General features: G+C 45.4%; 1 protein-coding gene and 1 pseudogene across 2 annotated transcripts; both read right to left on the bottom strand.

Moving 5' to 3' along the window:
• Positions 1 to 3,030: 3,030 nt before the first annotated feature.
• On the bottom strand, positions 3,031 to 6,501 carry LOC310788444 (band 4.1-like protein 2 pseudogene; annotated as a pseudogene). The gene is made up of 2 exons: positions 6,259 to 6,501; positions 3,031 to 5,142 (listed from the first exon to the last, which is right to left on the bottom strand). The product of its transcript is annotated as a band 4.1-like protein 2 pseudogene (transcript).
• A 2,632-nt stretch (positions 6,502 to 9,133) lies between these two features.
• nucb1 (nucleobindin 1) lies at positions 9,134 to 24,540 on the bottom strand. The gene is made up of 13 exons (XM_083648953.1): positions 24,477 to 24,540; positions 22,055 to 22,207; positions 21,810 to 21,917; positions 20,118 to 20,250; positions 15,236 to 15,339; positions 14,695 to 14,880; positions 14,504 to 14,594; positions 14,221 to 14,279; positions 12,247 to 12,339; positions 12,062 to 12,151; positions 10,420 to 10,593; positions 10,184 to 10,301; positions 9,134 to 9,457 (listed from the first exon to the last, which is right to left on the bottom strand). Exons 2-13 carry the CDS (start codon positions 22,190 to 22,192, stop codon positions 9,372 to 9,374), a joined length of 1,380 nt encoding a protein of 459 aa, XP_083505079.1. The 5' UTR covers positions 22,193 to 22,207; positions 24,477 to 24,540; the 3' UTR covers positions 9,134 to 9,371.
• Positions 24,541 to 24,870: the final 330 nt, after the last annotated feature.

Genomic DNA, 24,870 nt, shown 5'->3' with positions numbered 1-24,870 from the left:
AGTAAGTCTCCAATCAGGAGCTATAAAAGGTATCTCAGTCCAATCAGTGGATTACATCAACTACAAGTCAAGTCCATCATCATTACAATACAACTATTCCATACAACATGCCGCGCACATGCCCATGGTGGCATGTGCACGGCTATGTTGGAAAATGGAAAAAAAAATCTGCTTTGTCCCTGCCTGTGCACTGGTACAGACAGACTGGCTCAATTTCCATGTGCATTTAAATTTAGGAGAACTTATATTGTATTTATTCTTTAACTATTGGGTACCTATTATATACAGGGTAACTACAGGGGAAGTCATTAGTTTCTGACTCTGGGGGAAAAACAGTAAAGTTCCCCAAAACGACTGTATCTCTGAACTATCTCTTTAACCAAATCACCCACATAGGCTATTCTTTGTGTTCTCCTTTTCATAACTAATGTACTAATACTGTAATATTTTTTCACTTCCATTCACTGAGCCTCCCCTGAAACTGTTTGTAGCCGTCCTGGGGAGACCCCGTCCCACTTTGAAAACCACTGTTCTGAAGCAATGTTAATTCCCTCCTATATACATGTAACTACAGGGGTGTGGGCTGTATTCTAAAGCATTGTTAATTCCCTCCTACTTGGTTAGTCCAAAATAACTACAGTATAAGTTATCTTTTAATTCCTCACGAAATTCTATGTCAGTCTGCCGCACACATGTAATATAGCCTACAATTGTTACAACTGGCCAGCCGCAGGCCAGGGTACTCTCCAAGGTGCTAAAACCCTGTCCACTGCTGTGCATAACCCACGGCGGGTTTTGAGAACTGTCCAAGGTGCCGCCACCACAGGGGCGTTTCTACGGGTGGGCCTGGGTAGGCACAGGCCCACCCATTTCTTGCCCTGGCCCACCCCCCAATTTTTTTTTTTTTTTTTTTAATTGGTTGTTTTCTAGAGGCAAACTTGCTGCTGCCTTGCTAGCCAATGGTTTTGTAGCTTAAAAATGCAGGGCAATCATCTCCAGAGTCTAATGCATGACAACTTCATGACATCTAGGAATTTTGCACGCTTTGCACGCAAAATTTCATCATGCAATAGCCCCACCAATTTTATCCAGGCCCACCCATAATTGAATTTCTGCCTACGCCCCTGCGCCACCACGGGGCAGAATCTGCACCGTTTCCCCGGGGACCTGAAGGTTCTCCAGGCAGGAGTCAGCGGCCTATGGAGATGGGTAGCCAGCCATCAGTCTGCAAATTATCTGTGATTTCATACCTGTTTCCAGGCTCTGGAACTGCCTCCCCCAAGACATCAGAGACCTGAGTCCCTCACTTCTTTCATTCTGTGTTGTCTCACTAACACTACCCCTCAGTGTAGTGTTGAGCCACTTTGAGTTCTAGAAAAGGGCTTTATAAATGCCATGTATTTATTACATTGAACCTGTTGATCCACAGACTGTCAGTGCTGGGTCCTGATTCTGCTACTTGCTGTCAACACCAAGGATCCTCACCACCTTCTGTCTCCAGCAGATGGAACCACCAACCTCAGTGTGTTTCATTGACCAATTGACTTTTTTGGTCATAATAGGTACCAGATAGTTAAAAATAACTATCTCCTAAATTCCTGACAAATTTAAATGAAGATTATTTATCATAGGTCATACATACCCTGTAACAACAGAATAAGTACTGTACCTGGTAGTTACCAAAATAGGTACAGTATAAGTTCTTTATAAGTCCTTGATTTGTTACTCCCCTTATTCCATAAATTCAGATGTTATCCTGTATTTATCCTGTAAGTTACCCTATACTTACCCTGTAATTGCAGGCTGTATTCTAAAGCGTTACCGAGATTCCACATCAAATGTAGGCAAGATAGTATTTTCCTGTAATGGCAGTAGAGGGAATATTTTCAATTACATTGATCATATCTCCAGAATGTTGACATACAATGGTAGGTTCTCAACAAATGGTTTTATGAAGTAATCAACATAATTCGAGAGAGCAGATGTCAGTGAGTTGAAGAGGAGTATAGAAAGTCGCAGGACATTTGATATTGAGAGTCATTATTCCCTAATGGTTATTTCCCCATTTTCTTTTAGGCACTTAAGGAAATCAGATGATCAAATGATTTCACTTCACCTTCACAACTTGAGTCTGAATCTGAATAAAGAACAAAGGCAAGCTCTTCATGAACTAAGTTGGAGTCGAGACCACCTAAACCAAGACCGAGTCAAGACCAAGACCGAGGGGGAGGCGAGACCAAGACCAAGACCGAGACCAGACCAATGTGAGACGATTTTGAAGACCATTACTCTAATGATGGCGTAACCATTGTCAATCATTTTAGTACAATACAGATACTGTACAGTATACTCAGTCAATTATTTGATCTGAAACACTGCAATTCCATATCACTGACCTTCTGAAAGGGTCAACACAGTGGGCAGAATGAAGTAACACCTTACTGCTGCTAAGTGACTCCCCGCAGCCACTGCTCTGCTCTCTCATGTGCTGTCTTCCTTGGCAAATGAGGGGAGTGGTTTCAGTGGTAAAACTTTCAAACTGCAAGGTTATTGGTTGCAATTGAAGGGGGGGGGGTGTTACACACAATCACAGTCAAAAAATAGGTCTACATCAGACGATACACAGGCAGGTAATGATGTCACTGCAAATGTTGTCGTGATGTGTTATGTTGTGATTGTATGTCTGTAACCTTGTGCTGCTTCTTGCAAAAGAGGTTTTTAATGTCAACTAGATGGATAACCAACATTGGTTAAATAAAGATAAAAATAAACTCCAGTTGTGGTCTGTGCTGGTCTTGAAATAAAATCCAGTCCGGCTTGTCCAAGGCCGAGAGAAGACCGAGACGGCGAGTCAGAGACCAGAGTACTCCAACACTACTAAGAACTGATGACTCCATTATTTTAAAACCTTGTGATAAGGGAGGTGGCATTGTGTTCAGATAAAAGTGATTAACACTGGCAACACTTCATGTCTTCTTCTTCTCTAGTCTCCTGACAGTTACACCTACTGGCCTGGAATGGTATCAGCTTTCAGAACACAACATCCACTGTGGTAACAGACATACCAGGATGTTGCTCTTTGGCCTCCTTAATGGCCTGGGCGAATGCCTGGGACCAGGCATGGTCGATGTAAGACTCAGAGTTTCCAGTAATGACGAGGTGTTTCTCAATCCTTGTCTCTGATAGGCCGCCCTTTAATGTCTTGGTAATGTGTGTGGTTGTAGTTGTACACAGAGATTCAGAGGTGATTGTCTGAGCAGCCATCAAAACTTCAGGTTTAACATCCCAACTGCCATCCAACTGTGCAGCTTTGTAGGTGATGGTCTTGGTTTCCGTATGTACGATGGACACTTCTTTTATTGCTATCTCAGTTTTCTGCGCTGCAAACATGTCTGATATGGTCACCATCTCCGTCTTTACCATAGGTGTCTCAGAGCAACAAATAACCTCCAGCAGCGGCTCTGCTTCTGTGAATGAGGTTTCTCCATTTATTTTAGACTCCTCCTCTTTCTCTGCCAAAGCGAACAATCCGGTCGTCCCCTCATCCGGGAGGGCCTGGCCATTAAGGGCATCATCAGGCTTCACCATGGGATCTTCCGTGCTCTCCTCCATCTCTTCTCCTCTCTCCTGCTCCTCTGTGTTCTTGTTCCCTGCCTCCTCCTCCACATCCTCTTTGCGGGACTCCTCCCCTTCTCCAGAGGCTGCCTCTGCAGGCTGGACGGCTTCAGCAGGAGGGGAAGGAGCTTCTGGGACTGAGAGGGCATTCTCCGCTGTCTTCTCCTCTTCCTCTCTCTTCTCATCCTCTTGATCCTCTTCTGGTATTTGTGTGTGAGAGATGGATGCGGCGATGTTTGGGTGGTACTCTGCTTCTTCCTTGCCCTCTGATGAAATGGTAACCGTGACTACTCCAGGTTTGGTTGCCTTGGAAACTTCTTGGATGACAACGGTTTCTTCTATTTCAACTTCGGTTGTCTCTTGTTGCGGTTGAATAGGTAGCATTGTAGCGGGAGAGGAGGTGAGACGTTTCTTCCACTGGTTGGTCTGAGGAGAGGGAGGTGTCTCCATAAAGGGGCATTTTAGCAGGCTAATGCTAGCCTGGTGTTTCAAGACCTCTTCTTGGGTCTCATCATGGTCCTTAGAGTCAGAGTGTAGATCCAGGCTGGCCGCATTCTCAGCAGTTGGGATCAGGTCCCTGCCGGCCTCAGTTATGCTAATCGCTGGTGCTCCAACCAGACTATGGGTTATGTGTTTAGATGACGTGCGTTCCAAGTTGGGTGCAGGTCCGTCTATGAGCGAACTAGCCAAGCAGGTCTTGGTTTGTCCACTGTAGTGGAACTTAGAGCCCAAAGTCAAGAAGCTGACCTTGGTAGGAGGTTCTGGTCTGTTTAACATGAAGAAATTGTGATTCTCCACACAAGCTTTCCACAGCCTTTTGACAGATTGATGATTTGAGAGTTTGAATCCCACCATGCTTTCAAAGTGCTCCGCCTTTCCTGGCCTGATCATGATGTAAAAATTGTTCCTCTTGTATGAAATGTTGAATATTTTGGGCCAGGCAAAATGATTAATCCGAAGTCTGTCTTTGTAGACCAAGACACCCTTTGCACACACACCTAGCATTATATCCACACCCTCAGAATCCTTAGCATGGTGCAGGTCCGCCCCATACAGAGACAGCTTCTTGGCATTTTCTAGAAACTGGACATGGGCCTGCGCTGGTGTCATTCCCCTGTCCCCAGACTTCAGTTGAAGAATCTTCTCTGCCATCTCTTTGTTCTGATTCGGCGCAAAGATCCTCTGACCAAAGCTGTCCAGAGGTCGAGGCTGGTCGGGCTCACATTTGCCAACCTCTGCCTGCAGTGGGTATGACCCCAGCAGAGTGTGAGTGATGGAGGAGCAAGGTAGTCGCCCTGATGCCACATCTTCACGGAGCTGGAGACATAACAGGTACCTGGTAATGTCCTCAGTAAGCAGTGAGGGTTCGGGAGGGTAGAACTTGACGTTGAATGCAAACTGCCAGTTGTTATTGTGTATCTGTCTCTTGATTTCCTTAGTGGGATCCAACCAACACCTCTCTTCATGGCTGTCCATGTATGTCAGGCCAAAGTAGTCTTTTTCCATTACATTGAGGTGCTCACACACCTTCAAGAATAAATCCTGGCCCTTAGCATGTTTCTCCATCTCACAGGGGAAGTCAGTCCCATCCAGGAGGGTCACGTGACACATGACCAGCTTTATCATGGCCTTCCTCACTAGAGAAAGAGACTGAAAGATGGTAGTGTGGGCTTCTCCTCCCTCTCTTTCACTATGCACCTCTCCTCCCTTCTGCTGCTCCTCTACTCCTTCCCCCTCTGTTGTCGGCTTAGTCTCCTTGTGACTTTTCTCTGCACTCTCTTCTACCTTCTCCTGAGTTATGCTAAACGCTGAAGCTCCATCCAGGCTACTGATGATGCGTTTAGATGATGTGCGTTCGAAGCTGGGTGCAGGTCGGTCTAGGAGCGAACTAGCCAAGCGGGTCTGGGTCTGGGTTTGTCCAGTGTAGTGGAACTTAGAGCCCAAAGTCAAGAAGCGGGCCTTGGTAGGAGGCGCTGATGTGTTTAACATGAAGAAACTGTAATTCTCCACACAAACTTTCCACAGCCTTTTGGCAGATCGAGGATTTGGGAGTTTGAATCGCACAATGCTTTTAAACTGCTCCGCCTCTCCTGACCTGATCTGGATGTAAAGGTTGTTTGTCTTGAATGAAATCATCAATATTTTGGGCCAGGCAAAATTATTAATACGAAGTCCGTCTTTGATGACCAAGAGACCATTGGCAGACACACCTAGCATGATGTTGCCATGCTCAGAATCCTTAGCATGGTGCAGGTCCACCCCATACATAGACAGCTTCTTGGCATTTTCTAAAAATTTGACATCGGCCTCTGCTGGTGTCATTCCCCTGTCCCCGGGTCGAGGCTGGTCGGGCTTACAGTCGCCAAACACAGAGGGCAGTGTGTATGTGATGGATGAGCAAGGTAGTCGACCTGATGCCACATCTTCACAGAGCTGGAGACATAACAGGTACCTGGTAATGTCCTCAGTAAGCAGTGAGGGTTCAGGAGGATAGAATTTGACGTTGAAGGCAAACTGCCAATCGTTGCTGCGTATCTGTCTCTTGATTTCCTTAGTGGGATCCAACCAACACCTCTGTTCATGGCTGTCCATGTATGTCAGGCCAAAGTAGTCTTTTTCCATTAGATGGAGGTGCTCACACACCTTCAAGAATAAATCCTGGCCCTTAGCACGTTTCTCCATCTCACAGGGGAAGTCAGTCCCGTCCAGAAGCGTCACGTGACACACGACCAGCTTCATCATGGCCTTCTTCACCAGAGGAAGAGGAGACTTAAAGATGGAGGTGTAACCTTCTCCATCTCTTCCACCTCTCTTTGCTACTTCCTGTGTTTCCACTGTAGCCTTCTCTGATTGCACAGACCGAGCAGCGGTTTCCTCCTTCACCATTGTCTCAGAACTCACTTCTTTTGTCATGGTGATCTCAAGTTGCCCGAATTGCACCGGACCTAGTTATAGCCTCTGCAGGAAGCATTTATGACATCAATGAAATGTCCATGCATAAGTGAGATCAGTTCACTGGACATTGTGAGATCATTCTTGATAATGTCTTGACATTGTGACATCAACTGTCATAAAACACCACAGAAGAAGAAAACATTGTGACATCATCACTGATGTTACTATTGACATGACTGTCAAAAGTAATTGCTCGAGTGACATCACTGACGACATCTCAACTGCAGGGGTGACCTGCCCCAACCTCGCCTGGTCTGACTCCCGACCTAACACTGGGACCTGTTCCGGGTCTAGTCGGTCCAGACCTGGCCAGCCGTCACCAGGAATGGTTGCGGACCCCCCTCCTCAATGTTCCTCGCTCCGACCGATTCGCTCTCCTCTTTGACAGCCATGTTCCCAGGCCTCTCGGCCCCTGTTCCAGCGCGCCGACCTCCCTCGCTGCTCGACGGCCTTCCGCAGCCCATCTCCTTCTTCTGTGGTGTTTTATGGCAGTTGCCATCCTTTATGTTGCATTGCCGCCTCCCATAGCCCACTGGCTTCCCACCCGCAGACATGGCCAATTGTGTCTGTAGGAGCGTCTGACCAAGCCGGAGGTGTCGCTGCCAGGAATTGAGCCCGGGTCTCTGCGGTGGCAGGCGAATGCTTTTACCTCTACACTACCCAGACGCCCCTTCCTGCTCATCTCCTTCCGAGTCTCAACCCTCAAAATGCTCGAGTGACATCACTCACTGATGACGTCATCACTGATGACATCACAATTGCTCAAGTGACATCACTCATCATCTGTCACAAATTGCCTTGCATACTAGGTTTCGCCTAGTCTTGTTTTTCTTTGTTTTGAAATGACATTTAGATGGAAGACTGACTGGCAAGCCTTTTGGCTTTATTGTGTTTTTAACCTCAATGCATTTTAAAATTGTATGTATTCCTGCTGGGCAGATGTATACATATCTTTTTTGTCAAATAAATCCAATCCAATCCAAGAGACTGATGATTTCTCTCAATTGGTCTCTGCCAGTTCTTTTGGCCACTCCCGACCCACCTGCAATACCTCCACGGCTCACCAGTGGACTGTGTCCCACACTTTGGGAATCACTGCTCTAAAGAGAAGATCCACTTCCTAGACCTGACCGACCATCTATAAATGAGATGACAATAAATTACATACTACACTTTTCTGAAAGCCTATGGATCGTAATTCTCTGTTGCATTATGGCAGTGGTCTTCAACTGGGGGTCTGTGACCCCTAGGGGGTCCGCAGAGATACTGCAGGGGCTCTGCCAATTTTTGTCAAAGTAGTTTGTGATTTTTTTTTAAATGTATCTTAGAAAATCACATTGAGTAAACTCCAAGCATTAGGCAATAATAAGCTACTTTTGACAAGAAAGATTTATGCGAATCTGATGAAGCAATATGCAAATTATTTGCTCCTTGATTTTTTACTGTAATCTATTGATAAAAAGAAGTGTCAAGCCTGATTATGCTGGTGCGCGCTGGATTATATGTTATTATAGGCCACGCTTAAAATGCAACACAATTTTATTTCATTTTAAATCATAGAGGGTCACTGCTCTGTTTCACTAACAACCAGGAAGGGGTCCTTGGGCTGAAAAAGGTTGAAAATATTGCATATGGCCAACTTCAAAGGTTGAGGAGGCTCTGCGATCTGGACTCTGATTTGACACAGTCTCAAGCATGGCCAAACGCTTTGTTGACATATCTTATAAAAAGAGCATTGTCCCACAGCTCAGATGAAGGCAGCCTCCATCAGACGTCACAACCTCCTACAACAGTCGGACAGAGAAAAAATACACCAGCAGGGCTATATGCAAGTTAAACGCATATACCATATAGAAAATGTTGGGTTCGGGCCGGGCTCGGGCCCATAAATGCAGCCAATAGGATGGGTGGGCCCGGGTCAAGACAGAACGGACTCGGGTTTGTTTTTTTGGGCCCAATCTAAGCTCTACCACCAGACCACTAATTGGCTAATTGTCTATGTAGAAAATCACATGCAGAAAGAAATGCTTGCGAAAGATCCTGGTGGATGGAAACACTACATAATAAAAGCAGTGATTGGATCCAGGGGGCAGAATCACTGTACTCATCGTGATCTACTCTTTCCAATCACGCCCTGACTAATACCCTGCATGGTCCAAACCGCTTGGACTTTTAAAGACTTTGATATGCCTGAAATTATATGAAAGGCATTTTAACTTTATTCCTGGCTCTGTGTGAGTGTGCCTGAAGCAAGCCAAGAGGCTTCCCATTTGTTTCTACTCTCCACATATTGCAAAATAAAAGATCCTGAGAAATTGCCTCTCAAATATGTAACATTTGCTGCAAAGACATAAAGGCAACCATAAATCTGTAGCTTTCAGAAAGTCAAATTTAAGACTTTTTAAGACCTTTTTAATGCTCCCTGGTATTGAATTTAAGACTAATTTTAAAAACCCAGAAAAAGAAACAAAGCCAGAAAAACAGCCTCTTTCTGAATGAGCAGCTAATGACAGATTTGAAAGAATCAATGGGCAGGAAAAGAAAAGTATAGATGCACATATCCAGTGATTTTAGATCTTTATTTGACTGTAGACCACAGAGATGACCACCAAGAATAATCTGCTATATTAGACATGCCAATCTGTCCAGATTTATACATACAGTTCACATAATTCAGCCTGCAGAACGCATCTGGATATCTGTGTCAGTGCAAATCAGAGTGTGTGTGTGTGTGTGTGTGTGTGTGTGTGTGTTTGTGACTGTGCGCGCGCGTGCGTGTGTGTGTGTCAGAGCATGCTGCATTAAGTGTGTATAGGCAGATTCTGTGGAGGCTCTGCAGGCAGATTATTCTGGCCTTCGGCTTCTTGCTCAGCTGGGGCTTTTGCTCCTGGAACAGAGGGTAACATATTCACCTACTGGAAACATTTCAGACAGAAAGCCACGGCAACGGTAACAGTGCGAACACACCAGATGCTGAAGCGCTGTGAATAGCCACGAAGCTCAGCCAGCTTCCTTTCGGCGCAAGTGTTAACAGTTTAGATTGCTCAGAATCCGGCTTGCGCCCTGCAGTGCCGGTTTCGGCATTTGGTCTATTTTTTGCGCGAGCTGCGAGAGATTGTGTCAAGCCAGGCAGGAAGTCAGTAAAGTTGCAATCTTGGACCCCAGGGTCTATCAGTCTGACGAATAATCAGAATCAGAATCAGCTTTATTGGCCAAGTGTGTGCACATACAAGGAAATTGGCTCCGGTTCGCTCAACTCTCACACACAAAAGAAAAATGTATGTATATATAATTAGGCTCTGGGACAGACGGACGATATTTAAGTTGTGACTGGCGTGGAGCAAAGCAAAGCGCGTCTGGTGTGAACGGCCAGGCTCCTGCTTGAGCTGAATTTACGCTTACCGCCGCTTTCGGAGATGGTGTGTTTGCACCGTCACGGCTATGGCAGACTCTAGCCTGGGTAAACCCAGCCGCCACGTGACCTGCTCTCAGACCTGCTCTCAGTCACTACCTTGTGACTCGTGAGCAGGGTTAAGCCTGAGAGCAGGTCACTGGGGGCTGGGTTTACCCAGGCTAGGCAGACTCCCTCTCAACAGCCTCTCCACTCGTTTACCTTGATCTTCCAATGTTTGCGTATTTTGGTGGAACTGTAGTTCTCCGTTCGGACCTGCAGGAGGCTGCACCCCCGCCGCCTGCTGTTCCTTCTGTTTCTGAGACATCTCTAGAACTGCCTGAGACAAAAAGAGACAGCAAAAGTCCTGCCATTTTAATCTGTATACTACATACATATGTACAGTATGTAGTACATACATACACCCAGTGTTATCACAGACTGCGATGGACAGTCACCTGTTGATACTCCCTCCTCTGGGCCTCCAGGGCTTTGCCTCTCTCCTTCAGCAGCTCCTGTTCCTGTCGCAGCGTCTCCGCCCTCCTCTTCAGCTCCTCCTCTTTGTCCCTTATCTCCACTTCAAACCGCTGCAGCTCCACGTCCGTGTACACCGGCTTGGTGTCGTCCAAAGTCTGGAGGGAGGCCAGGGAACATGTGGTCCTGAGGTAATGTCATCATGTAACATAGCATGTACACCAGTCAGGGTTCTCACAACTTAAACATCAACTTCAAGGGCTTTCCACTCTTGGCCCAATTCCTTCATATTCAAGGGCATAGGTTGAGAGATGGATCAACCAGGTTAACAGATTTTCCAGGCATAGCTGAAGGTTTGCTTAACGTTAGCTTTCTCGCTTGCTTGCCACTGTGTAACCTGCATAATTTGACTTTAATCACTCATGCACGCACGTGACGTTGCACTTTCTCCAGGCAGGTAGCGCGTGAAACAAGGACGCACAGACGGCGGGAGACACACATGCATACAGCGGAACGTAGCCTATTTACTAATGTAAAAAATATCAAAAGAACTTCAATTTCTATTCCTGCATAAATTGAAGCAAGTTCAATCACCCATGTCTATTTATGTCAATTTTCAAAGCTTTGATTTTTCTAATCAAATTCACATTTGGGGGCACGGTGGCGCAGTGGTAGCGCTCTCACCTTGCACTCTCTCCTCACAGCAAGAAGGTTGTGGGTTTGATTCCTGCCTGGGACACTGTTGACACTGGGGGCATGTCTCTCCATGCCTTCTGTGCCTGGTGTCCAGGTGGGCTATCTCGTCGAAAGGGCCTTTCTGTGTGGAGTTTGCATGTTCTGCCCATGCTCCCCTGGGGTTTTCTCCATATATAATCCCCCATTAAAAACATGCAGAAGATCTTCGTCCGACAAGAAGAAGTTGGTCCCCGGGCGCTCCACCACAGCTGCCCACCACTCCTGGCCTGACCATGGAGGATGACGAGCCAGGGTGGGTCAAACGCGGAAGATAAATTTCACAGCGCCTCTGCATGTGTCTGTGACCAATAAAGATGGGCTTGTCCATCCAATCTAACATCTCCACCAGTTTTTTTAGACTGAAGCTGCCTATAGCCATTAATTTGTACCAACAGTTCATATAAGGATTCAGTGTGTGTTGTGTTAATAATAATAATAATGATAATAATAACGATAATAATAATAATAGCATATTTATGCATATGTGGAATCCAATAAGCATTGACCAATTATACAATAAATATGTACTCAAACACAAGCATGTCATCATAGTGGAGATGGAAGACACCGACTGGCCACTATTTACTTTTTAATAAAAGGTCAATATAGGCTGGTCATCTGTTGAACCCTATTGTACACGCCCTTATTTAACCAAGCTAACTGATGACACATTTGTATGTGCAGTAATCACTTGTGGGAGCAGTTGCAAGGGAGCGAGTTGATGAAGGAGAGGAAAGCATCACTCACTTATCTTCCCCCACCCAGATTTTGCCAGCCAGTCCTGGGAACTGAACCAGCGACCCCTCCCAGCCGGTCCTGGGATCTGAACCAGCAACCCCTCCCAGTCACAAGCCCACTCCTCTAAACCTCAGGCTCCCTCCGGATATTTACCTCCCACTCTTTGGGGTTGTTGAACTCCTTCTTCTCCGTGGATTTGAGGAACTCTTCCAGGCTGACAAGGCGATCTTTGTTTATATCCACCTTTTTAAAACGGGAAGAGAAACAGAAAGTAGTAAAGAAGAGGCGGCAGGGAAGATGTTAAAAATGTAATGGTTAAAAGAAAGAGTAAGACTCACATTGTTCATGACATGCTCCCTCATTCTCAGCCTCTCTTCCTCCATCTCCATCATGTCATCCTCCTCGTTCTTGGGGTCATAGACCTTCTCCAGCTGAAGAGAAAAGTGAACATGCACTGGTGAAAGTGAGCCGGGTAAAAGATCCCGGGCCTGAACGCCGTACCGGGAAGACATGCAGCTGCCTGTCAATCAAAATCCACAGAAGCAATCACGATCGCATAATTTCCAACAAGGAAACACATCTGTGCTGACGTTATGTCATTAGGGCAACATAAACAACAGTAGTCTCTCTCATAAATTGCTTCTAAATTGTTCCAATGCAGTGTTTTAGACCTGTGTTTTTAATCCGTGCGGTGTAGGCTACTGTACGCTAAACGCGCAGCCTCTGAATGCATGTGCTGCAGCTGCTGCTGCAGCTCGGCTGTCTGTCAATACTAGTCTCGCTTGCTAAATGTTCAAATTTATTCCAACACGGACAGCGGTAAAACAAGCTCCTCACCCAAAAGTTTGCCTGAGATACTAAACGGCGCATGCGCATACTTCTGCAACACAGTGACTGGAGAAGCGTGCGTTTGATTTATTGTTCCCGTAAATTTTACGACCAAACGCACACACTTTATTGATGTCATGTGCACCGGGCAGCGGGCAAGGACGAGTCCACCAATTCCAAATATGTTCTATCTCGTTTCAGAACAAAAGGAGTGGAAAATATCAGAGTGACAAGCCGTGATTAAAGCAGAATTAGAATACACACATGCTAGTTCACACAGGAGAGAAACAATTTAATTGTTCAGTCTGTGGTAAATGTTTTGCTCATGAGTAAAAAACTTGAAGAGACACATGATAGTTCAAAAGCAAAACAAGCGACTCTCAAAACCCGCCAAAGCCCATTTCCCCCAGCAGAATACAATCCAAAAAAGTCCAATCTGGTAACATGGCGCGGCACCTCAAAAGAATGATGGAAGAGCTCTTGGGACAGCGGTAAAGCAGTTTACTGACCTGGAAGCTAGTTAACCTTTGCTAGCTACATAAAATAGCACCGTCTTGGCCAACCTGACTGCAAATTGCAGTGTGATAATAAATTACACCTAAACCTAAAAGTATATTGATACTATTGAATACATCGATGCACAAATTACCAGTCGCTAACGCTGGATATGATCAATACTGTAGTCTTTAATAATTTAGGCCCAGGGCCTGTTTTTCCCCCTTTTCTCCCCAATTGAACTTGGCCAATTTTTCACCCTGCTGCCCCGGTCGCTGCTCCACCCTCTGCCGATCTGCGGAGAGCCGAGACTAGCACCGTGCTTTCACCTGATAGGGGGAGCGTCACCGGCAGGACGTAGCACGTGGGAGGATCACGCTATTCCCACCAGTTCCTTTCCACCCCGACCAAACGCCCCGACCGACCAGAGGAGACGGTAGTGGAGCGACCAGGACACATACCCCCAATCCGGCTTCCCTCCGGCAGACACCAGTCAATCGTGCCTGTACATGGACGCCCGACCGAACCTGCGACCCTCATGTTGGTAGACAGGGAATCTACCGCTACACTACCCAGACGTCCTCCCAGGATCTGTTTAATACCGGGTTTTGGTAGCCATCTCTACTGAGGAATCACTTCATCAAATTGATGTTCTATTTTCCTCTTCTTTTTTATGATGACATTCGAAGCTTCATTCGAAAACATCAATAGAAGCTTTGAACGTAAAAAGATGACAATGGGTGCAGCACTAATCTCTAGTGATTGGTTCATGGTGGATTTCCCCTATGGAAATGCAATGGAAACAATGTCACACTGAAGAAGGAAATGGAGTGTAACGACTTGACAATTCAGTCTGATATCAGGCTAGCACCCTCAGGTAAACTACCTGCTCAATCTATAATTGAGCGTGTAAAACTTTCAGTTTGAGCAAAAACATGAAAATCACCACAATTGTTACGAGGTGACAGCAGCAATAAATGGCTAATTACCTCCTTAGTGAAGAGAGCCTCAAGTTCCTGCTCATCTAAAACAGCATCTTCGTTTGTATCTAAAAAGCAGAGACACATTTGAACTTTTTTTCTATTGTGAACATACAAAGTGACAGAAAACAGAAATACAAATAGTACAATAATAAAATGTTCAGACATACAAACAGTACATTGTGACAGAAAAACGAGACAAAAGGGTAAAAATATCAGGGAAAAAGGGGTGAAGCTATTCTTCATAATGAAAGAGGGATAGGGAGGGATTAAAGGAAGAGGTGGTACTGACCATGCAGTTTGAAGAAGGTTTTGGGGTTGAACTCCTGTGGATCCAGTCCGTCTGTCTCCTCCCACACCTCTCGCAGCTGAGCGACGCTCCCCTATGTGAGGACATACAAGGCAAAAGAGAAAAACGTGAGATAGATTGATCCATTTCTGACTGCTTCCGATGAGAACCGCCGCGGACGACTCCGTACGTACAGGCACGTTGACTCTGGGGTGCTGGCGGTGTTTCTCCTTCAACTCCTGCATTCTCTTCTCCTCTTTCTCCCTCTTCTCCTGGTCCAGGCCCTTCAGGTACTCCCGTCTCTCGTGCTCCTTCAGCATCTCGTAGCGTTTGAACTCCTCGTGTCTCTCGGCATCGTAGTTCTCCAGGTCCTTGGTGGCCTAGACAGAACGCCAACGTGACAAAAGCCGCCACCGTGAAACTCTGAGTTCTGACGCATTTCCATCCAAAGCACCTCTCTTAAACTGACGAAACATTTCAGCTCGAAAGTAAAGTGAGAGTTCCTTAGTATAGTCCTACCAGTGTAATTTAAAAAATAACAGAATGCAGTGGTAACGATGCATAATTTCCGCATGTTTATTGAAAACCTGATCAGTGATGGCTGAGATATTGTGTGTGACCAACAGACGAATGAAAGAGCAAACTGACAACTGGTTGGACAAAGACTCTTTTCACCGTGGGGTACAATAGAAGATGGAGAATTCTGGCTTTTCATGTGTAGTTGCAGGTTATTACCGTGGAAATCAGCAGCTCCAAGTCTTTGGCCTCAAAGGTGTTTTGATTGTGTGGATCCAGATGTTCAAACTGCTTCAGCAGGGAGGCATGGTCCATCTGCAGACCTGGAGAGCAGACAGATGGATTACAGGTCATTTACCACAATTCATCAGTGGATCTGTGATCGGCTCTGGACCACTCGGTACATCTCATGTCTATACACATGACTTGGACATATTCCTGCATCTCTGTATATGAGCCAGTACAAGACATGTCTCTGTGTTTATGCTACTTCCATCTGCTCTGCATCTGCGCACAATAAATGGCAACAATTCACATTTGCATATTTGGACATGCACATCTGCAAGTCCTGCACACATTTCTGTACATATGTTACCTCCATTTTTCAATCTGTTGATGATAACGTGAACAGCTTGCCATTCATATTCACAAGTCTGAACACATTTCTTGTCCTCCCATCTGTAGACTTTGTAATGTAAACAGCTACAAATGCATACTTGCACATCCATTTCTACCTGTAACTGTCAATAAATGTGATTTTCTGTCTATTTATTCGTTTCTGCATGATGTGCAATACATGTTTTAATTATTATTTGTTTGGCCATGTTCATAACTCTCGATGTGTCATATTTGTTATCTTTGTTTTTTATTCTCTGCTGCCCGATCACAAACCGATTTCACCACAACTTTAATCTAATCAAACTGAATCTAATCTACACATAACTACACACACACCTAGAAAGTCACACCCTCTTCTTTTAGACAGTTGGCATGAACTTTTGTACACACACACACACACACACACACACACACAACCTCCATGTAAAATTTCCACCTCCTAGGGCGAAGAAATTTTATCGTACTACTATAATTACAGAGCTCTGTCTGTGTGTGTGTGTGTGTGTGTGTGTGTGTGTGTGTGTGTGTGTGTGTGTGTGTGTCTGTGTGTGTGTCTGTGTGTGTGTATGTCTGGAGTTGCAAGGAGCATGCACCATTGCTCTGATCGCCTCCAAAATGTGGCATGAATCTGGTGCGGGGAAAAATTAAAAAACAAGCGCGAATTCGCAATAGCTGCCATTTGACATTTTAGCTGACCGCAGCTAAAAAGAAACAAGTGCAAATTCGCAATAGCTGCAGAATATCAGATATGCGAATCTCAGACTCCATTGTGATGTCATCCACACCATTGTGAAGTTTTGTGTTAACTTAGTTTGAGTGACATCACTCGAGCAACTTGGGCATGTGTGTGTCGTTGTGTGTGTGTGTGTGTGTGTGTGTGTGTGTCATTGGGTCGAGCTTGCTCAATTGTGACATCATCAGTGATGTCAGCAAAGCAAGAAAATTGGTCAATTGTGTCACTCAGTGATGACATCACTCGGGCTGAGCATGCTCAGTTGAGCATTTGTGCACCGATGATGTCACACATCGCTCGGGCATCTCGAGCGATGTGTGTGTGTGTGTGTCTGACATCATCACTGATGACATCACTCACTGATAGAATTACATTACTGATTAGTGATACTGATTAGTGATTTTCAAACTTTTTGTGCTCAAGGCACACCAAAGGGATGGCCAACATCTCAAGGCACACCTGTATTCATATCCATGCGAAATAGTCTGTAAATGTTTTATTTACTTAAAGGGGGACTGACCCCCCCAGATTTCTTGCAAAACTGTATTCTACTTGATTTGAAAACTCTGCAGGCAAGATGGCCGCCTATACTCCCTTCTTTACCCTGGCAGAATTCCTAGCTCATAAACTATCATAACTTGGCCAATAAGTAACATACAAAATAAAACAGACGGTAATGTCTTCATTTGATGTAGAATGCAGAGGACATGTAACTGTTTAGTTAAACTGGCATTCCAGGAATATTGTATTTACTGCGCTGTTCCAAAGATAACGTAGTTGGCTCGAGCCGGTTTCATCCTGGAACCCACTCGCTTTGCGCCAGAACACAAACGAATCGATTTGGGGGTGGAACACGCCAGGATTGGCCAATGCCAACGCCAGTGCCCAGAACTGTCAAATCAAATCATCGACAGAGTCGCTATGGCCCGCCTCCCAGTATTTTCAGTGTATCAGAGATAGATAGCTGGAGAACGTTAGAAATATAGCCAGCCACGTTATAAACATCAAACTAGCGCTGGTGATCCAATTACACATGATGCATTGCTCTTAACCCATTGATACCTGATGCAGCATTTGCATGTATATCCCTCATTTGTGTGCGTATCCCTTTAAGACTGCGAATCGCGTTAACGCGGTTCGCGGTCTTAAAGGGGTACACACACAAATGCTGCATCAGGTATCAATGGGTTAAAGGGCTCGCGCCGCATGAACTAGAGTAATAATCACATGGAAAAAAACATGAGTGGGAAAGGGCACACGCAAATACCACCGTGACGTAACAATGTACCAAATCGGCCATTCATTTGAGGGCACAAAAAAAAGCAGGTTTGAACCTGAACCCATAGAGGGCACTTATGCTGCTGAAATGATAGAAGTTTGTAAAATTGTAACAGATTGGTCTCAAATGTGGAGATTTTGACCAGAATCCTTCACATACCACCCCAAAAGCCATATATATTGGTTAAAAGCTGAAAAAAAGTGTTTTGGGGGTAAGTTACACTTTAACCAATGATGTCACCTCCCGTGGTGACATCAACACATACAAATGCTGCCTGTAATATACTACTAGGTTTCGCCTAGTCTTGTTTTTTTAGGTTGGTTAATTGGAAAACATCAATGTTATAATTTGAGAATGTTGCGCAATGAAAACAACTTGGTTATGGTTGGTTTACAGAAACACAAACTTCCAACATTGCATTCAGGCGACAAAGCTGGGACTGGAGGGACCTCAGAGCGGGGTGTGGCCGAGGGGATCAGAGTCACGGGGGAGAGCGCTCCTCTTGGCAGTCTCCCAACAGAGCATGGTGCAGGTTGGAGACCACATTGCATTAATATGTGGGAAGGGTATATACTGTATATAGCCATGGGATTTTGCATCTAGACTCGTTTTGTAAGCTGCAGGGGGCACTTTCCTGAAATGGAACTTGTCCACCTGTGATGTCACAGCGATGGAAACTAGTCACCTTTAGGTGAGTCAATTCATTCAAACAATTTAACCTGCACCACCGACGCTCTTTATACCGGACATGTCTTTTATTGTCACACAACACACCTACAATGCTTGCATGTAGCAACCACACCCCCACATGCTGTCAACTCATTCTCTGCACTTTCCCATCAAGGCATGTCCCTCCGGGGGGCAGGCCAGGAGAGGTGGGCAGCTTTACAGGACAGCGCCCGGGGACCATCTTCAGTCTACATCGTCGCTGGTCAATGATCTTCTGTATGTTTTTAGTGGGATCCATATTTATGTTGTATGGAGGAACCCCAGGAGAGCACGGGGATAACATGCAAACTCTACACAGAAAGGCCCTTTTCACAAGATAGCACCAGGAAGTGCAGGCACCAGAGGCATGGGGAGACATACACCCAATACCAACAGCGTCCCAGGGGGAAGTCGAACTCAGGACCTTCTTGCTTTGAGGCGAGAGCGCTACCGTGCCCCAGACTCGTGAAGCTGCGTTTTCGGCCAATCTGAGAGCGGCTTCTAGCGGTGGTACAGGATAAAGACCACGAAGCTGACGAAGACGAGGGAGGCGGTGGCAGTTGTGGTGAAGAGGTTTCGGTACTGGAATTGACAGTACCACAGCAGGGACAGCATCACCGCCAGCACAGGCACCATCAAGCTGCCCATATTCAGAGTCATGTGCACGTGGTGGTGTGTGCACCGCTGGGACATGAGGGAGTGCGGGGACATGAGACAGTGCAGCACGCAGCCGTGGGCCAGCTGCAGAGAGTCCAGTGTCTGCCCGTCATCCTGCAGCAGCTGACCCGCGTAGATCAGACGCACCTGCTGCTCCTGGCCAGCAAAGTAGGTGCTTTTGATGTATCCCACGGTGTCCTGTGGTCTGACCTGAACTGCTCTCTCTGTGTCATTCATGAACTTGAGCCGCACCACCATGCTCCCGTCTGTGTCTCCCTCTCTGTGTGTCAGCCCAGCCTGCTCTCCTCTCTCTCTGTCCTCCCTCTCCACGCTCCCCTCATACTGCTCCTTCACCTCCTCGCCGGGCGTGGGGGCACTCAGGTTGGGGGGCAGAACCTCTGAGCCATTGCCAACGTCAGAGTCTTGGTCTAGAGAAGAAGAGTCCGCAGAGGGGGGCTGGTCCTGGGCAGCATCAGCGTGGAGCAAGGAGGGTGGGGTGAAGAGGTGCTCCTGGGGCTCGGGCGCGGTGCGAGTGGAGGCCCAGGCCAGGGCCAGCACCAACACCACCACCACCAGAGCAGAGAACAGCAGGGTCATCTCGTCCCCCACACCCTCTATCAGAGCCATGACAGACAGGCCACGCACACTAAGGCAGGGACAGCACAGGCACTGTTAGGGTTAGAAAGCACATACAGTAGCAGTGACCTCCCGTTAGCCAGAAGGCTAAAACTAAAAAGTATCTGTCTGGAACACTTCCTGGTTGCTGTCAGGAAGTGCTGTCAGGAAGTGCAAGTGATGTTGAGCTGTTCGAGTTGCACTGGACCTACTTTAGCCTCTGCAATGAAGGAGTTATGACATCACTGATGATGTCACAATGTCTATTACATCATCAGTGTCACTCGAGCACTTGATGTCATCAGTGATGTCACTCAAGCAATTCTGATGTCATCAGCGCATGTCATCAGTGCTGATGTCAACAGTGATGTTACTAAAGCAATTACAATCATTGACTTAGGCACTCTACACACACACACACACACGCACACACACACACACACGCGCACACTCACTCACTCACTGGCCTAGAAAAAGGCAAACCCGCTCACTCTGTGTGTTGGTGCTGTCCAGTTTGGCCTTGAGCAGCATCCTGAGGCGGGACACCTCCTGCCTCTTCAGCTCGTCCAGTCGGGTCCTGACATGGTGCCCCACCAGGTCCAGCTCCTTACTGAGACGCCCGTTCTGACGGACAACACAACACGTAGCTGGATCAGAATGCATTCAACAGCAAATACCTTTTAGATGAAGACAATAGGTGCGTGGCAGGGTTACTCTGACATGTAATCAATTACTAATTACTGTGTCTTTGGGGGAGGGCTATCTCTCTCCCAAAGACTTGAGAGGATAATCCATGCTTTTATTAATACACACGACTGGATTATCGTAACTCTCTGTATGTTGGTATCGACCAGTCATCGTTGCATCGCCTGAAACTCATGCAGAATGCAGCAGCTCGTCTCCTCACTGGTAAGCAAAAGCGTGACCACATCACTCCAGTCTTGGCCTCGCTCCACTGGCTCCCAGTGCATTTCAGAATTGATTTTAAGATTTTGTTGTTTATTTTTAAAGCTCTAAATAGGCTGACACCTCAGCATCTAGCTGAACTCCTGCACTTTCACGCCCCTGCATGAACACAGATTGGCCAATCAGCTCCTGCTGGTTGTCCCAAAGACTAGGCTGAAGACCAGAGGCGAGCGAGCCTTTGGGGCGGCTCTCCCTAGGCTCTGGAATAGCCTGCCTGCCCTGGCACATTAGATCTGCTCAGAGCCTAGACATTTTTAAGTCTTCTTTGAAGACTCTTTTTCTCCATGGCTTTCAACTCAGGTTGAGCTGGACACCCTCTTATAACCCTCTGGAAAACTCTCATAATCCCTTGTATTGTGTTGTATATTATGGTATGTTTTTATGTGCTGCATTGCATTTATTGCGTTTGCCTTTTTCATATTGACCTGTACAGCACATTGGTCAACTTCGGTTGTTTTTTTAATGAGCTTTATAAATAAAGTTTGAGTTGAGTTGAGTAAAAAAAATTAATCAGTAATGTAATCCGAGTATCACAATATAAAAGTAATGTAACTGATCAATTTCTGTTATTTTCGGATTACTTAATTTGAACACATTTCCTGCATTTGACTACTGGAGTCTGGGGTTATGATCCTCAGGACATTTTTCACACACAAAAAAACAAAAACAAAACAAAAACAGCTCTGTAATCCTCATTTGAGATTTATGTGTTGGTTACAGCAGGCTTTCAGCTAATCTATCTAGTGTCACCTCACCCGTTTCTCATTAATAATAATAATACAATAACAATAACAATGTTTCCATCTTCGGGTTACAGTGCACTGATATTATCTGGTTTCTAGTACCGGTAATTCATTTTTTGGGAGCCAAGTGTGTTTTTCCAAGTGTTGTTTTCAAGGTTTTATTTATTTGCACCATATATCAAATCAAACAAAGTAAACAATAAGAAGAGTCAATATTTACAGTGCACAGCCACTTGGACAAATATACAATAGGGTATACAGTTCCATTTTTTTGTACCCTGATTACAGTAACTGAGTTACATGTAATCAGTTACTTCCCAAGCCTGCACATGTGTATGTATGTATGTGAGAATTAAAGAGAGAGAGAGAGAGAGAGAGAGAGAGAGAGAGAGAGAGAGAGAGAGAGAGAGAGAGAGAGAGAGAGAGAGAGAGAGAGAGAGAGAAACAGTAAGAGAGATCAATGCCAATGCCAACCTTGATATCCTCTGTGTTGGCTGTCTGGAGTTTCTCTCTGAAGTGAGGGTCTGTCTCTAAAACCTCAATCACCTCTCTGAGATACCGATCATAGTACAAGCCAGTGTCCTGCAACAGTTAAGGTATAATGTGCAGGTTATCGGCAGGAAACGCACACACACAAACACAAAAAAACGTCCTCATATCATAAAAGTAAGTCTAATGTAGATATACTACAGTGGCTATGAGTTAGTATGGATTATTACCACATTGTCCTCCTGTTTTTCCTCTTCAACATGATGCTGGGCTTCCTGGTTGCCTCCATTGCGATCAATAGGCACAGACCAGACCTCGGCAGAGATGGATAGAAGCAGCAGCAGCAGCCAGCGAGGATTCAAGTTCATCCTCCTTCAATAGGACTACAGGCATGAACAACAATGAAGCTGACAATTTCACCAATATTTACAAACCATAGTCTTAACAGATTAGTCAGAATCAGTCAGTCAGTGTTCCCATGACAGCTAGCAGCACCCATACCTCCCGCTCTCTCTGGAACCTCACACCAAATTCCATTCAAAATCGGTCATTTTCATACTTCCTTGTGCGATCAAAGACCTGTTTCACGAATCTCTAGAATCCACTCTTCAATTCGGGACAAATCCAATCACACAGCTGCACTATTTTTAGAAAATGTCCGCCTTCCTAAATTGTTCACCTGTAATTCCCATAATCTTCTAACCAATCAAAGTAAATACATCACTGGGGACCCATTCTAAAAAATGACATTTAGTAAAATAACAGGTGTTGCTGGGTGATGTGGTGTATGCAGAATTAACCAGTAGAGCTTATGCAAAACGGATGACGTTATTTTCTAACAAGTGTGTGTTTGCTGATAAGCAAGGCAACATTGAACTAGCAGATGTCTTGAATGGAGTTCGGCGGTACAAGACTAGAGACAAACCTTGCCAGTTGCCACATGGCAATAAACAGGGTTGGGGACGTTACAATTTATTGCGACAGTTAGCCCAACACTAGGGTGACCAGATCCCAACAAACCAAATGTGGGGGACAAAGAGGATGTTTGTGTGGGACACGTTACCAATGCTGAGTAGGGGTGCAACGAACAATCATTTTCATTATCGATTAATCTGTCAATTATTTTTGTCTAATCATTAATAATAATTATTAATCGTTTGGTCGTGACAGAATGGTGAAAAATGTCGATCACTTTTCCCCCAAAGCCCAAGATGACATACTCAAATGTCTCCTTTTGTCCTGACCAACAGTCCACAACCCAAATATATTCAGTTTACTGTCATAGAAGACTAAAGAAACCAGAAAATATTCACATTTAAGAAGCTGTGCAAAAGGTCTATAAAGTGCAGATCAGGCAGACTGTCATGAGTTCATGGCCCGTATGGCTTGAGGGAAGAAACTCAGCCCCTCAGTTTTTGTTTTGAGGCAGCGGAGACTTCTGCCAGGAGGGAAGCCATTGAAATAGGCTGTGATGGGGATGCTGAGCGTCTTTGATAATCCTGTTCGCTCTGGAACAACACCTCCTGGTGTAGATGTCCTCAAGCAAGGGCAGAGCAGACCTGGTGATACGCTCGTACACCTCACCACCCTGTGCAGTGCCTTCTTGTCCTGAGAGGAGCAGGTTCCAAACCAGGCTGTGATACATCCAGACAGCACCGACTCAATTGTGGCAGTGTAGAAAGTTTTTTGCAGCGCTGAGGAGATTTAAATTTTTCTCAGCCGGCTAAGATGGTATATAGGCGGCAGGCGCTGACTCGCTTTCTTCACTAACATAGTGGTGTGTGGGACCAAGTCATGTCTGCTGAAATGTGCACGCTAAGGTACTTCTGTAACTGCTCACAAACTCCACCTTAGTCCCATTTATCTCAAGTGGTGTGCCCCTCCCTTCTTAAGTCCACCAACATTTATTATTTGTTTTGGTGACGTTCATGTCCAGGTTATTGCTCTTAACACACCCCAATGTCAGTCTCTCCACTTCGCTTCAGTAGGCTGTCTCGTTGTTATTCTCAATTAGCCCAACCACCACTGTGTCATCAGCAAATTTTACTATGATGTTAGAGCTGTGGGTGTACACTTTGTCCATCCTTGAATTAAAGAGAATTTCACTCAGTGGTTTTCCTGCTCTAGACAGTTTTCGTGGAATTGTGTTGCTAGGGAACAATTTGGAACCTATCTTATTTCCTGTGAGTTATTGATTGTATTAGCAAACACTGCAACAGGAAGTAAGCTGGGGCAATTTAGAATGTTGATGTTGTTGAGTTGAAACTGTCTACACTTTAAGCGACCCCGCCTATATTTTCTCCAACAACAGATATGAACACATGGCTATGCCTTCAAAACACCATCATGATATTAAAGTTATTCAGACTGAAACCAATCTCTCTCTATCTTTATCTCCCTCTCTCTCTATCTCTCCTAGCTGCAGCGGTTTGACTTTTGAAAACTAGAACTAGAGAAAATGCTGTGCAATCCCACACAAAGTGGGCCATCTGGTCACCCTACCCTACACAAAACCCCGTAACGTTATAACGCAGTTTTACCATGAAGTTACTGTGATATTTTTTATCGCCATATAACGTTACATTACATTTTTCAAATATCAAGTCAAGTGTTCTGTCAGAAAATACAGAAACGTATCTCATATTCTCCTACCGTTTCTGTCCAACCCGAAAAGATTTTTTGCGTCGGTGGAAATTGACGTCATACGCACGAGACGATTGAACAACTTTGTTGCCTTCAGATGCTGTCGGAAATGTAATCACGATTTGGAAATACACGAACGATCCAGTCGGTATTTTCTGGGATTGGTGGTGCAGCACAAATTATTGGCTATGTAACAGCCATAAAAAAAACTTCTTTTAGTTTCAGGGTCCATTTTGTTGTTATTTCCGTCCAAAAGCAGCCCCCTCCCCCTCCAAAGGCAACAGAATGCGTGACGACTAGTATGACTTTTGATGTCAGAATTAGACCCAGACACTTAGAAAGAGCAATTGAAGGCAACATTATCCCTCTTCTTGAGCAGTCTAGGTTAATTGTAAATAATGGA

Source organism: Poromitra crassiceps (genome assembly GCF_964638095.1).
Source record: "Poromitra crassiceps genome assembly, chromosome: 13".
Lineage (NCBI taxonomy): Eukaryota > Metazoa > Chordata > Actinopteri > Beryciformes > Melamphaidae > Poromitra > Poromitra crassiceps.
This window is presented reverse-complemented; position numbering and strand designations above follow the sequence as displayed.

Excerpts from the sequence above, each read along its gene's own strand:
- nucb1 (XM_083648953.1), bottom strand. The coding sequence starts at position 22,192 with ATGAACTTGAATCCTCGCTGGCTGCTGCTGCTGCTTCTATCCATCTCT. Across the intron at positions 21,918-22,054 it reads AAAAACAGGAGGACAATGTG|GACACTGGCTTGTACTATGA; the intron begins GTAATAATCCAT and ends TAACTGTTGCAG. Across the intron at positions 15,340-20,117 it reads GGACAGCACCAACACACAGA|GTCTGCAGATGGACCATGCC; the intron begins GTGAGCGGGTTT and ends TCTGCTCTCCAG.